The sequence below is a fragment of the Electrophorus electricus genome, chromosome 6 (assembly GCF_041902795.1).
Source record: "Electrophorus electricus isolate QZ-2024a chromosome 6, ASM4190279v1, whole genome shotgun sequence".
NCBI lineage: Eukaryota > Metazoa > Chordata > Actinopteri > Gymnotiformes > Gymnotidae > Electrophorus > Electrophorus electricus.
The window spans coordinates 13,568,279-13,581,636 of NC_137502.1; the positions used below are offsets into that span (position 1 = coordinate 13,568,279).

Genomic DNA, 13,358 nt, shown 5'->3' on the forward strand with positions numbered 1-13,358 from the left:
TTTGCCTTTATTAGATTATTATTTGTAGATTATTATTTTTACAACATGAGAATGGGATATTTGTAGAGTGAAATGCTGTATAGGCAGTGGAAGAACTTAATATCCAGTGAAGAAAACCGTCAAACTTTTAAGACCAATAATGTGATTCAGCCAAAGTTATTCACTCGTTTGTAGGACTTAAATAACCTTTTAGATGGACAGTGACTTTATTTCAGAATGAATTGTCCTATAATTCAGGTTCTACAGTGTTAAAGCACCAGTGATTGACATGTGAGTGGTTGATGTCATATAAAGTCTGGCTAATCAGCAATATTCACAATTCAATTATCCAAGATGGTTGACACAAATACTCCTTCTCATAGTTGCTTGGAACATCAGAGCTGGTGTTGCACTGTAGTCTTTTGGCTTTGTGTCAGTGGTGTGCAGGGTCCTCACCCCAATGTGCCTTACATCCCATCCCGCCTGGAGGATTCAGCACTTGGCTGTTGGACTGGCACAGTTTGACTCTGAAAAAGGGGCTGAAGGAAGAGCCCCAGAGTCCCCACCACACACACAATGACAAAGATCCACAGAAACATCCGGTCCACAACCATGGCAACATACTTCCAGTCCTCAATGACCTGGGGGGGGGGGGGGGGGAAAAAGGGGGGGGGGGCATTATCATTAAAGCCAATAAAATGTTTGAATACCAGTGAAGAGCAGAGAGAAATATGAATAAAACACAGTGCAAGAAGAAAAATGGTAATGTGTAAATAAGTCCAAGTAAAGTAAATCAGTTACAGTTTGGTGAGTGCTGAACTGCACACCAGAAGGTTATTGACCCCATAACCCTCTTCTCTGGCTGCTGTCCTCTGCACTTTACAAAGGCCACTATTAGTCATCTGGGGGTGACCTCCCCCTCCTATATTGATTTATTTAAGAAAACAATCAATGGACTGACACAGTGGTTTTGCTTCAATGTAGTTCCTGGCACCTTGTGTTCTAACCTCTGTCTTTTAACCATATCCCTAATGGCCAAATGCAGCACAGCTGCTGTGTTAACATGTCAGTCAGGATGCTCATAAAACCCAGTACATGCTCCTGAAGGTAAAGATACCCACTTAGGAAATTCTCAACACATACAATGATGTTGTACTGACTGAATATATAATCAACTACTGTTGCCTTTAATGCATTCAAACATACATCAAAAAAAAAGGATTGGTTTTTTTTTCCATTGTCCCAGAGTCATGGATCTAAGACTTTTGTTTCAGTGTTCTGAAAGTCTCCTAGGAACATGCATATTTATGGCCTAGTGCTTCTAGAGCCTCTTCAAGAACATGCATGTATGAAGACTGTGAATCTACATCCAGTACAACCAAGCTTTTAATTCACCAAAAGAGAGTACAAAAGAGATAAATATAGAATACTACAGGATAAAACGAATGCTACAAAGCACCACTTACACTCTGATCATCGTCACTTCCCATCATGTGGTCAGCTACATAGCGAACCCCATCCACTGCCTCCTGAACGTCAGTCCGCCAGTCCAGACCTGCCCTGTTGCCTCTCAGCTCCTGAGTGGTGGTGTGACCATTGGGCAGGAACTCTGCGGGTCGCGTGTCCCCTTTCCTGGAACCATGGACGAAGGTACACGACCCTGCCTTACCATAAAAGTGTCCTGGTGAGGAGAGAGCGGAGGCCGAGGAGGACATTGCTGAGTTACGGGGAGGCCCATAGCCGAGGCTGAGCAGGTCCCTACGGTCGTGGAGCCGGCGCTGCTGGCGCAGCCGCTGCCGGGCTGAGTGGCCCCGAGGTCGCCGCATAAAAAGCATGGAAGGCAGCTTTTCCAAGAAGACCAGCTTGACCCAGGCCGGCATGGTGTGTGTGCTCGGAGAGCGGTGGTGCACGTTCAGCACGCACACACTCGTGATGATGGAGAAGGTCACCAGCACCATGGTGAACATCAGATACTTCCCAATCAAAGGCACATCCAGGGAGGTGGGCGGCACGATCTTGGAGATCAGCAGGAGGAAGACGGTGAGCGCCAAGAGGACGGAGATGCAGAGGGTCATCTTCTCGCCGCAGTCAGATGGCAGGTAAAACACCAGGATGGCCAGCGACGTGATGAGTACACATGGGATGATGAGGTTGATGGTGTAGAAGAGTGGCTTCCGCTTGATGATGAAATCATACGTCAGGTCCACGTAGGTGGGGTCCTGAGGGTTGACTGTCCTTCTTCCCGGCAGGGCCAGTATATCCCACTCGCCGCTGGGAGTGAAGTCGTCCATGCTGGCTGCCTCGGACTTCAGGACCAGGTCAATCTCTGTGTGGTCATAAGTCCAGGAACGGAACTTCAGAGTGCAGTTCTGCTGGTCGAAGGGAAAGTGCTTGACCTCGATCTTGCAGGCGCTCTTGTAAATGGCAGGAGGGAGCCAAGCAATGCTGCCATTAAATAGCACGATGGCATTGGTGAAGACTGTCACCTCATAGGTACCATCAGCACTGAAAGCAGGTGAGAGAGGTAATGATATGTTTGTAATTACTGCTATAAAACAAAAATGTCTTAGCGCTTAATATCCATTATATTTTGTTAATTGACTACTGACACATTCAAATATATCAGTAATCATTTTTAACATTTTATTATTACTCACATTATCCCTATTCTGACTACATGATGGAAAACATTCTTCAAAATATTACAAGATGTATTATATATGAGACTCTGCATTACATTTGAACAGACTTCAAAATGATTTCCTAATGCCCCCTGTGCATTTAACTTACTTATTGTACAAAACAATGTCAGGTAGCCAGATGTGTCTGGAGGGAATCCGTAGCTTATCAATACCTTCATACTCAGATGGGTCCCATGACAGTCTGTAATCATTCCAGTTCTGAGAAAAGCAAATAACAATTGCTGTCTCAGCCCAAGTTATATAGAAATAATGCCACTAGCAACCACAGGTTACTCAATTACAAACTCCATTATCATTTTAATGAGTGTCGTGAGAGGGAGTGATTGCTACCCTTCCACTGAATAGGCATGTCTGTGGCTAAATTTAAGGACGTGGATAATGAAGCCATTTGTCATAACTATCTTATCACTAGCATGTAATGAGCTATTCAAGCTTACCTGCGTGAGCCACACGTTTGTCGTCATGATTTGCTCTCTTTCATTCTAAGTGGATTGAACAGGCACACAGAAGAGTACGTTCACCTTTTACATTACAAATACACAAATACAAATGTGGGAAACCGTTGTGACAAGCTTTACAGTTCCAGCACATAGATACAAGGCTGCATCCACAATGAACTCACACTAGTCCTCTTATACTGGCCAATCTTATGTGACAGTGATTTCGATTACAAGATGAGAAAAGGACAATAAGGGATCATAAAATAGGATATATGTGAACTGCTGTGTTTTCCCCTGTTATGACCCTGTAAATCAAAGGATGGGTCCTGAACATTATCTCAACAATATAGCTCCCTTTGACACAGAGTGAAGATATTACATATAGACGCCTTACTGAACAGTGCAGCAAGGTAGACACATTCCTATACTAACATTCCTGCACCACCCAGGATGTATGGCACAATTTAATATTTAAAATTGCCAATTGTATCAATTGTCAATGGTGAGTCACAATCGAAAATCATTTTAGTCTAGTTATTTCGTGGCTTAATCCAAATATGGCCAGCCAGGCCTAAAACATAATGAGAACCTATTAGATTATCCTTAGTTCTCATTCCAGTCTGGCTTTGTGTGTTATTTGGTGCATTGGTTTTGAGCTTATCTCTTCCTTTCCTCTTCTTGACCATAAGTGGTGTTTCTCCTCACCACGCTGATGAGCTGGGCTAGGGAGACCTGCAGTTTCACTGTCACTCGCTCCGTCCTGTTCAGGGCTGGCCGGATCAGCTTGTTGTAGCGCTCTTGTTGCAGGAGCCAGTTCATCAGCTTCTCCTCAGAGTCCGCACCTGCGCTTCCTGCACAGGGACGCACGTGGCAGCTTCAGTGCCAAACTGGTATTTGCAGTATTATTTCAAGTTTTGTTTTTTTTTCTCTTTTTTTCCCTTTGTGTTTCTTAGTGTTCATGTATTGGAAATTGAGGGTGGAAAGTGCTCATTTATGCTCATTTTATTCTTTGCACTGAATGGTGTTAACTGGCAATACCACCCAAGGATGGGCTTGAGATACTAGAGTAGTGATGTGTTTAGTGCATGAAGTGCATCCTCTTTTGTTTCACCACAAGCAGTGCCCCTGCTCTTATTTTTTTGGTGGTGTTTAACCTCTTCCCTCCCTTGTCGTCTGTTCACATTTCAGCAGCATGGAGCCTGATTTATTACTGTGCTAGGAGACTTGTTTCTCAGTCCGCAGCCTCTGAACCTTACCGTAAGAACAAGTTCCTGAATCCACAATCAGCCAGCAACCCTTAAAATGCATGGAAAACAAGGAAGGGCTAACAACACAGCAGGAAGAACATTCCAATACTTTAGAAATTACTAGCTTCTAGCTTTTGGAGTCTAGGAATTAATTAGTCTTCTTCAGCACATGTGAACCCTATATTGGTAAATTAGGCCCACATATATAATTTTTGGCAAAACTATGTGACTATGTGACTATGTGACTATGTGACAAAACTAAGTTCAGATGTTTTGGCCACATCTATTGCTAACCAGTGGATAAAAACAAGCACATAGCCATGCAATCTTCATAGACAAACACTGGCGGTATAATGGGCTGTACTTAACAGCTCAGTGACTTTACAACTGGCTTTAAAACTGCCATCATAGGATGCCACCTTTGCCACAGGTCAGTCTATGTCCTTTCTGCCCAAATAGATATGCCCTGGTCAGATATGTTATTCTGTGGTGCAATTATTGTGAAATGGAAGTGTCAAGGAACAATAATTCAGCCACAAAAAGCAGTGTACCACACAAACTCACAGAATGGGGTGGCAAAGTGCTGAAGACCATAATGCATAAAAACCCTATCCTCTGTTGGGTCAGTCACTACACACTGAGTTCTAAACTGCCTCTGGAAGCAACAAGAACTCTACATCAGGAGTATCATGGAATGGGTTTCCATGGACAAGCAGTTGCACATAAACTTAAGATCACCTTGTGCAATGCCAAGCGTTAGCTGGAGTGGTGTAAAGCATGCCGACACTGGAGCAGCAGAAATATCTTCTCTGGAATGATGAATCACGCTTCACTATCTGATGAATCTAGGTTTGGTGAATGCCAGGGGAGCACTACCTACCAGAATGCGAAGATAATGATCTGAGGCTATTGTTCAGTGATTAAGCCCTTTTTCCAGTGAAGTATAATGTTAATGCTATATCATACAAAAACATCTCAGACAATTAAATGCTTTCAAATTTATAATAACAGTTTGGGGAAAGCCGATTCCTGTTCCAGCATGACTGTACCCCTGGTACAAAGTGAGGTCCATAAAAACATGGTTTGAACAGTTTAGTGTTGAGGAACTCCAGTGGTCTGAATTGATCCACACTGAACAACTTTAGGATGAATTGGAACATCAATTGTAAGCTAGGCCTTACTGTCCAACATCAGTGTCTGGTCAGAAATCCCCACAATGAATCCCCATACCCTTCTGTAAAAAAAGATTGGAGACTGTTAGATCCACTAAGGGGATGTGGACAAGCGCAAATCCATGCTGATGCTCATTGTTTTGGGAGGTCTAACAATCTTATATAGGTGTGAAGATTAAGTTCCACATATATACAGTGTTTCCCTTGTAATTTCGTTACGCTTCTTTCAGGACGAAAGAAGTAGGCTGGGTGGTTCTTCCACAGTGACACCTTGCCCTCCTGTTTCCACTTGAAGCGAGCCGGGGTTTCAGCCCATACACTGCTAAGGCTCGACATGCATGTGAAACATACAGATGCATCATTCAGGCTTTGGTGCACTAATTGTGAATAATTGATTCAAATTAACAGCAGCACTGATTAACATGGCATTAATTAGTGGCTCCAGGGGATGAGCTGCAAGCTGTGCTTTTGTGCTGCTGACTAGAGCAAATGCAGAATTAAGATAAATGATCTACAATAAAGACACCAATAAACAAGGTGGAAGAAGAGCTTTGATTAAAAAAAATGACAATCACCTTCTGCCAGCAGAAGGTGAGAGCAGTCTTCTACACCTGACAATTGCTTGTTTGGCAGTAAGTCCTCGGTTACTAAATGATTTGGCTTTGGCTCTACGTGTACGATGGCAGATGTGCCTACCCCTCCAGAAGCAGTCACAGGTGGAGGAGCAGCTGCCTGGGTGTAGCTTCTCACTGTCCAGTGCCATGTAGGGCCAAGGCTTAAAGCTGTTGAGAATCAATGGCTTGGCTAGGGTCTTTCATAATTCACCAGGCTTTGAACAGCTCTCTACAGCAGATGGCCTACTGTCAAAGCAGCAGGACATGCATGTCAAACAGAACATTCTTATCCAAATGTACAACGCAGAACAATATAAAAGAAAGCTAATATTAATGAACTCCTATTTGCTGCCCTTTTGGTTGCTGCTTTTGGTTGGGCAGTGTGTGTACTTGGTTCATAGAGCAACAACTGTGACTGTTGAGCTGACTAATTGATTGCTAATATATTAGTGTATTGACATTAAATGACTGAGTGACCCTGTTATAGCATTTTATACCACATATACAAGCAGATAAAGAATTTTTGCACACCTGAAAACAGTCCAAGATTCCAGACAAGACATACTTTCAAAAGTCTTGCACACTGTTCTTGCTTCCATGGTGTTTAAAGTCTTTAAACATATTGGCAGATCATTTCAAAGCAGATTCCTTAGCACATCTACAACAAGGAAGTTCATTATCCACATATTTTAATTTCCTCTTTAAAAATGCATGCCTGACTAGAACTGATGTAAGCCACTCTTAACAAATAATCTTTGTGGATCTTCTTACACATACACGTATGTACATGCTCCTGAATGTAACAATGAAAAAAATGACACTGAAAACACCAAAGAGGATTTCAGTGATTCAGGACTGATATTTTCAGAAAGAAGCTGCACTCACAGGAAGACTTGGGCAGTGGAAAGTGAAATATGGGCTGCAGCAGTTAAATCCCAGAGTGATTGTCCCTTAATGTTTTATACCAGGCCCAGACACTACATATTCAATGCAGAATTAAAATGGGCTTTAGTGTTAACAGTAGCTACTTGTACAAAACATAACCACTATCCACAGATGACAGATTCTTGCCATAGTGGCCAATGTAGTAATGCACTTAAATCAATAGACATTTTATAGTACAAGATGTGACATGAAATAAACACATACACGTTCTTTCTGAGTGTTTTTGAAGCCATGTCAATGCGATTAAATTGAAATGTTTCAAATCTCCATTTTAAAGAAATGCAAATGTCTGTTGCAATTAAAGTAAAATAATTCAAGTCTCATATATATATATATATATATATATATATATATATATATATATATATATATATATATATATATATATATATATATATATAAACGCTCCGAATCAACTGTTGTCTTGTCGGTTGCGTTCAGTTAGCCAGACACCAACTTTTCTTTCTAAGCGGAGAGCGTGTGAAGAGGACAATAAAACTGACTTTACTTACGCCGAACAAGGGTAAATATGTAAACGAGGGTGAGGAGAATCCGTTTCATAGTCGACGTAGTGATGCCCGCGCACGTTCTCCTCAATCAGTCCCATTACGCTCAATGCTGTGCCATGTCAAACTGAGCGGAAACGCGCTTCAGGTTAACACAGTCAGTCGGGTGTTTGCCTATGTCGGGTAAGTGTCCCAGTCTCGACCTAAAGGAAATCAAGCGCATTTGCCAACCACCGTATCGGGTGTCTAAAGATGTCTGTTGGTTTGGATGCACTACAAGAGGGAACCGTCCCCGCGCTGCCGCGACTCACCCCTCCCCGTAACATTACCTTACGCTCACTCAGAAGCAAGTACCATTGCGCGCTTACCTCGTTTACAGCTTCTTCCTATCATTTATTTAGGTTTGTCGCGAGTTTAAATTTAAATATATGTAAAAAATGAATATAAAATATACATTTAATAAAAATATTAAATATGGGTCATAATTGTGTGTGGCCATGAGCAGAGTATGGGTGTAGTCTATTTATGTGTGGTTTTTGTGGTCAGCAAGTGTAAATGGTGGAATGGTAGCCATACCGACGGTGCTCACTAGTGCTTTTGACGTACAGTAAACTGTATCTACAGAGCCATTCCACAGTTTATGGTGACTGGTGAAAGAGAGGTCATAGCTCAGAGGGGTGGCTCAGTTTCACATTGTGACGACTACTATCTATTTGAGGCTCTCTGGGTCAGGGCCAGTCACTTCTTTAACTTTCTCTCTCTCAATTTCTCTCTCTCCCACACACTCCTCATCAGTCTTGCTTCTCTACACTTGCTCCTTGCTCTTAAATACGTTATTTCCACATTACCCAGCTCACCCACATGTCGAGCTCCAATCAGACTGTGAAGCACACATCCCCATCCCTGTCCTCTTCATGACAACCCAGCTGATTCTCTCAGCACCTCTGCTCATGTAATCATGGATAATTATTTCCTCTGCCCATGTCCTGTTGTGCTCCCATGATCCATGTTATTCTCACCTTGTCTCCCCTGATGAGAGTGATAATTCACTGAGTCCAGGGTTGCACTGCGGACATATTCAAGGTCCAGCCTGGGCAGGATTAGATGGCTTTCTGGAGCAAGAGATTTACACAGCTCATGTCCAGCCAGCGCTGGGCTAATATATTCGCACCAAGACAGATTTAGCACTTCACCACAACTTTAAGAGGCATTAGCAGGCAGCTCTACCGCAGGTCAGGTTCTAAGCCCAAGGTTTAACTGCTTGCATTGATTGGAGAGCTTGGGCTGTGGGACTTTGCCTTACTGGGAGCATTAAATGCTACTTCTACGTGAGTTCATGTTGTGATTTGAAGCTGAATTATATTTTTGCTGTTCATCTCACGCTATCATGTTGGCGTTGCCATTTCCCCCAGGTCATGCGTCATGATGGCTCGGATTCTCTGGACCATCTTTTCATGCCTCCTTCACCTCACTCTCACTACTACCCAATCTTCCCTTTGTGTGGTTGCTTTGTTTTAATGGTTGCAATCTCCAGGGTCAGTTTACTGAGGTAAAGGGTAAAATTCTTTGATGTATTTCACTGAGTAAGAAAGTGAGAGAGAGAAAGGCTTGTATGCCCTCCAGCCACTGCTTAAAAGCCTGTAGTGCACAGCTTTTCCTGTCTGCATTTCTCCTACACACAATTTAAAGCGAGGACCTGGACAAATCAGTGTCGATGCTAGTGACACAACCATAATCAGATATCTGTTTTATGGACACTTCATCAAAGTGTTTTATGTATCTTGGCAATTCAGTTCAAATTAGTAAATGAAGGTAAATGCTGTTGAGCTCTAGATGTTCAGTCAGTTTATACTGTTCAGTTCTAGATGTACAGTTTTATACTGTTCAAATTCATATGCAAAGAGGAAATCTGCAGAAATTGCTAAATGAAGTGTATCAATAATCTATCAAATTGTAGAATTTTTAAAGCAGAGCCATTATCAAGTAATCATAATTAAACCATTCACCTAATGTAATATCCATATTTTCCATGTGTATATTGCATTGGGTCCTGACATAATCAGATTGCTGTATAGCTGTTTTTTTCTCCACCCTCAGTAATCACCGGAGCAATCACCTTAATCGATGTAATTTCTCCATCACAGGCCAAAGTGAAAAAATAATAATAATAAAAACGTACAGAAAGGAAGTGAGACACCAATAGTCACTACAACCTATTTAATTTTACAATAATTCATCCCAAACTGAAAAACTTGAGACAGGAAGCAAGAGAAAATAATTTATGTATAAAAAGGTGATTACACTTATATCAAAGTAAGAATAAGAGATACTTATTCACTGTGTGTTAATTATAACTTATATAACATTTATAAGAACCATGGTATGTGAAAATGAATTAAATTTGACGAGCAAATAAGAATAACCATAAATAAACATTCCTTCCAGTGTAATAGCACATCCCAACCTGACGTTTTTACTGTACACTTTGTGAAAAGTCATTATTTCTCAGCGTATTTTACCTATTATTTTACATCATATTAAATTTTGTGTTTCTCTTGCTATGTGCAGCAATACAAATGGTCACCTGTGCCTTTATTCATTGTGCAATTTAGCCATCGCCTGTTGCAGTGCATTTTAGTGCTAGCATGTTTTCCATGATGTACATGAGGTGTGCAAACATTATATTTGTGCTTTTTAATGCTTGTTTCTGGGAGACTTCCTGGTTGAACAGATGAAACACGAGCAGTTACTTAGACATAAATGCGTTTGCGGTGAGAACGAAGGCTTCCTCCAGAAAAGCAGGGAAATGTGTGAACATTTTCAAAACTGTGGGTTTCCCGAGGATGTCATGGATGATGCCTTTGCTCATGTTTTACCTGTTCAGAGAGTGGTGTTGCTGCTAGGACTTATCATCATAGAAAAACGTTACACTTAATCACCAATTAAGTGTAGCATTTTTGTTATAATACTTAATCACTTCAGAATCCTCCAGTGCAATGCAGAGACTGCATTGCTTTTTAAGGATCCTCCACTAATCTCCTGCAGATGAGACAAAAACATCAAAGACATGATCGTCAAGAGTGAGATAAATGATCATTCAGATAATAACTGTGGTACTGTAGCCTGCAACTGTGCAACTGCTCTAGATGTGTTACATGTACATTTATTAACACAGCCCCTAAAATAACTGGCACAAAAGGACCAATTGTCATCACCCATTCTTCCTCATGCATCACTGCAGGAGTTATCTAGTGTATTACTTGTAAGAGATGTAATCAGCTTTATACTGGAGAAACCAAGAGAAGGCTTGCTGTTCAGTTTGTTGAACACCTTTGGACCATGAGAATTAAGAATTTGTCTTTTCCAGTGTCAAGGTATTTTAATACTAATGGACACTGCACTAATAACATATCTGTTTGCACTACCAACAGATGTTGCTATGGTAGTAATAAAATTCTTAGAACTTTAAAACCCCATGGTACAAATGTTATGATTTAAACATCTACTTTTTCATATATAAACTAGCTCCTCCTTCTACTAATTCAGAAGCACTTTGCTTGCACAGCTGAGAAAGGACCTCTATTCGAAATGTCCTGTTTCTCTGGAAACTCTGTGTACTTCACTACAGTGCATCTGATAGACATGGAATTACAGCTGATTTGCTTGCTTGTGCTAAACATGGGAGTGGGTGTGAAGGAAAAGGAATGACTAATCAAAGAATTGCTGGTGTAGTGGAGCTGCGTTGCTGTGCTCTGCTTGAGGAGAGATACATCAAACAGGCAGTTCATTACCTCAAGTGCTTGGCTCCTATGGCAGCGTGGCAGCAGACCCACCAAGGTATCGATTCCTCTCTGAGTATCTGCAGAGAGTCCGGTCAAGTAAGGGATGTTCAGATGTGTATTGAACATATAGCCGGGAGCAATGTAGAGGAAGAGACTGAGAGAGAGAATGAGTGAGGGAAGCTCGCGAGTTTCATTTGTGACATCAAACTGCCTGTGCGATGGTAGGATGGCAGGAGCAAACCATAAACACAATACAGTAGGACTGATTTAACTTACAAAGAGAAGCCACCAAGAATGATCCGGTGTGTTTGTATCTGTGTGTTGGAGAACTAATGGCAGTTTGTTGTTTAAGATACAATTATTCCTGTGTGATTATTATTACATTAGAATGCTAATTTAAAAATTACAACATAAAGTCCCAAATTAAATCAAGGGGAGATGTAGGGCATTATATGTAGTATAATGGCTCAGTTTTTTGTCCAGTGTCTTAGTTTTGGAACTAATCACTATCCACTAATCACAATATTATGCATACAACAACCAAAGTACCGGTTTATAATCATACAAATGTACAATGTGTAACTAATTTGATTATTCTCATATATATATATATATATATATATATATATATATATATATATATATATATATATATATACACGCATTCGCTGTGACATCATTTCCACAAGCTTCTGCAATGTCACAACATTTATTTCTGTCCAATTTCTGTCCAGAGTTGCATTAATTAATTCCCCAAAATCTTGTACTGATGATGGGACCACTGTGCAAAGTCTTCTCCAGCATATCCCAAAGATTCTCAGTGGGGTTCAGGTCTGGACTCTGTAGTGGCCAATCCATGTGTAAAAATGATGTCTCATGCTCCCTGAACCACAATTTCACAGTTAGAGCCCGATGAATCCTGGCATTGTCATCTGGGAATATGCCCATGCCATCAGGGAAGAAAAAATCCATTGATAGAATAATCTGGTCGTTCAGTATAGTCAGGTAGTCAGCTGGCCTCATTCTTTGGGAACATAACATTGCTGAACCCAGACCTGACCAACTGCAGCAACCCCAGATCATAATACTACCCCCACAGACTTGTACGGTAGGCACTAGGCATGATGGGTGCATCACTTCAGCCGCCTCTCTTCTTACTCTGATGTGCCCATCACTCTGGAACAGGGTAAATCTGGACTCACCAGACCATGACCTTCTTCTATTGCTCCAGAGTCCAATCTTTATGCTCCCTTGCAAATTGAAGCCGCTTTTGCCGGTTAGCCTCACTGACAAGTCGTTTTCTTAAGGCTACACAGCTGTTTAGTCCCAATCCCTTGAGTTCCCTTTGCATTGTGCATGTGGGAATGCTCATACTTTCACTATTAAACACATCCCTGAGTTCTACTGTTGTTTTTCTACAATTTGATTTCACCACCTGTTTAAGTGATTGCCGATCATGATCATTCAGGATTTTTTTCTGACCACATTCCTTCCTCGAAGATGATGTTTCCCCACTGTCCTTCCACTTTTTAATAATGCGTTGGACAGTTCTTAAGCCGATTTTAGTAGTTTCAGCAATTTCCTTAGATGTTTTCTCTGCTTGATGCATGCCAATAATTTGACCTTTCTGAAACAGATTAACATCTTTTCCACAACCACAGGAAGTGTCTTTCGACATGTTAGTTTAACAAATGAGAAGCTACTCACTGCATCAGTTAGGGTTAAATAACTTGTTGCCTGCTGAAACATAATCACCCATGCAGGAATTATCCAATGGGAGGCTCTTACCTATTTGCTTAGTTAAAGTGGTAGTGACCTTTTATATATCATATATATAGTACTTGCTGTCATATAACAAAGAAGGCTATTGATTTGACGGACCTGTTCCAGAGCTCATCTGAATATATTTCTCTACTTGTGACAGATCTTTTCTTCTTAGCCTCCTGCCTGTCTGATCATCATGACTAAATA

At 41.2% G+C, this 13,358-nt stretch overlaps 1 protein-coding gene across 2 annotated transcripts; it reads right to left on the reverse strand.

The window, feature by feature from the left end:
- On the reverse strand, nucleotides 1–7,881 carry chrnb4 (cholinergic receptor, nicotinic, beta 4 (neuronal)). Of its 2 annotated transcripts, XM_035525256.2 has the most exons (6): nucleotides 7,612–7,881; nucleotides 3,827–3,972; nucleotides 3,119–3,163; nucleotides 2,770–2,879; nucleotides 1,446–2,484; nucleotides 1–620 (listed from the first exon to the last, which is right to left on the reverse strand). In XM_035525256.2, the coding sequence occupies exons 1-6, from the start codon at nucleotides 7,658–7,660 to the stop codon at nucleotides 447–449; spliced, it is 1,563 nt and encodes a 520-aa protein (XP_035381149.1). In that variant the 5' UTR covers nucleotides 7,661–7,881; the 3' UTR covers nucleotides 1–446. The 2 variants fall into 2 exon arrangements, with proteins under 2 accessions (XP_035381149.1, XP_081572104.1); XM_081715978.1 differs by lacking the exon at nucleotides 3,827–3,972.
- Nucleotides 7,882–13,358: the final 5,477 nt, after the last annotated feature.